The sequence below is a fragment of the Camelina sativa genome, unplaced genomic scaffold, assembly GCF_000633955.1.
Source record: "Camelina sativa cultivar DH55 unplaced genomic scaffold, Cs unpScaffold09101, whole genome shotgun sequence".
In the NCBI taxonomy this organism is placed as follows: Eukaryota; Viridiplantae; Streptophyta; class Magnoliopsida; order Brassicales; family Brassicaceae; genus Camelina; species Camelina sativa.
Window position 1 is genome coordinate 1 of NW_010930162.1, and position 416 is coordinate 416.

Below are 416 nucleotides of genomic sequence, written 5' to 3' on the forward strand. Positions count from 1 at the left end.
CCTAAAGAACCCGAGAAGCCTAAGCAACCCGAGAAGCCTAAAGAACCGGAGAAGCCAAAGCAACCAGAAAAGCCAAAAGAACCCGAGAAGCCAGCAGCCGCGGCTAAACCGGCACCAGCTCCCGCACCTGCGCCAGCGCCAGCACCAGCACCCGCCCCGAAACAGCAGCCGGGACCACCACCACAGGTGATCCCAATGATGCCTCAAGGGCAGCCAGCAATGTGTTGTGGACCATCATACTATGATGGTTACGGAGGGCCAGCGTTCAATGGATATGGAATGCCGCCGCCGCAGCCTTACGAGTGCTACGGGAGACCAGTCTACGATAGCTGGGGTGGGGGCTGCCCACCACCACCTGCCTACCGAACATGCCACGTCACCAGATGTGATTACTTCAGCGAAGAGAATCCACAGAG

The 416-nt window shown here is 58.7% G+C and overlaps 1 protein-coding gene across 1 annotated transcript; it reads left to right on the plus strand.

Moving 5' to 3' along the window:
* Positions 1–3: 3 nt before the first annotated feature.
* Positions 4–411, plus strand: LOC104775136 (anther-specific proline-rich protein APG-like; the record flags this gene model as incomplete). Its single annotated transcript, XM_010499396.1, has 1 exon — positions 4–411. A coding segment is annotated over one exon (408 nt), but the record flags the coding sequence as incomplete, so codon positions are not given.
* Between the last annotated feature and the right edge of the window lie 5 nt (positions 412–416).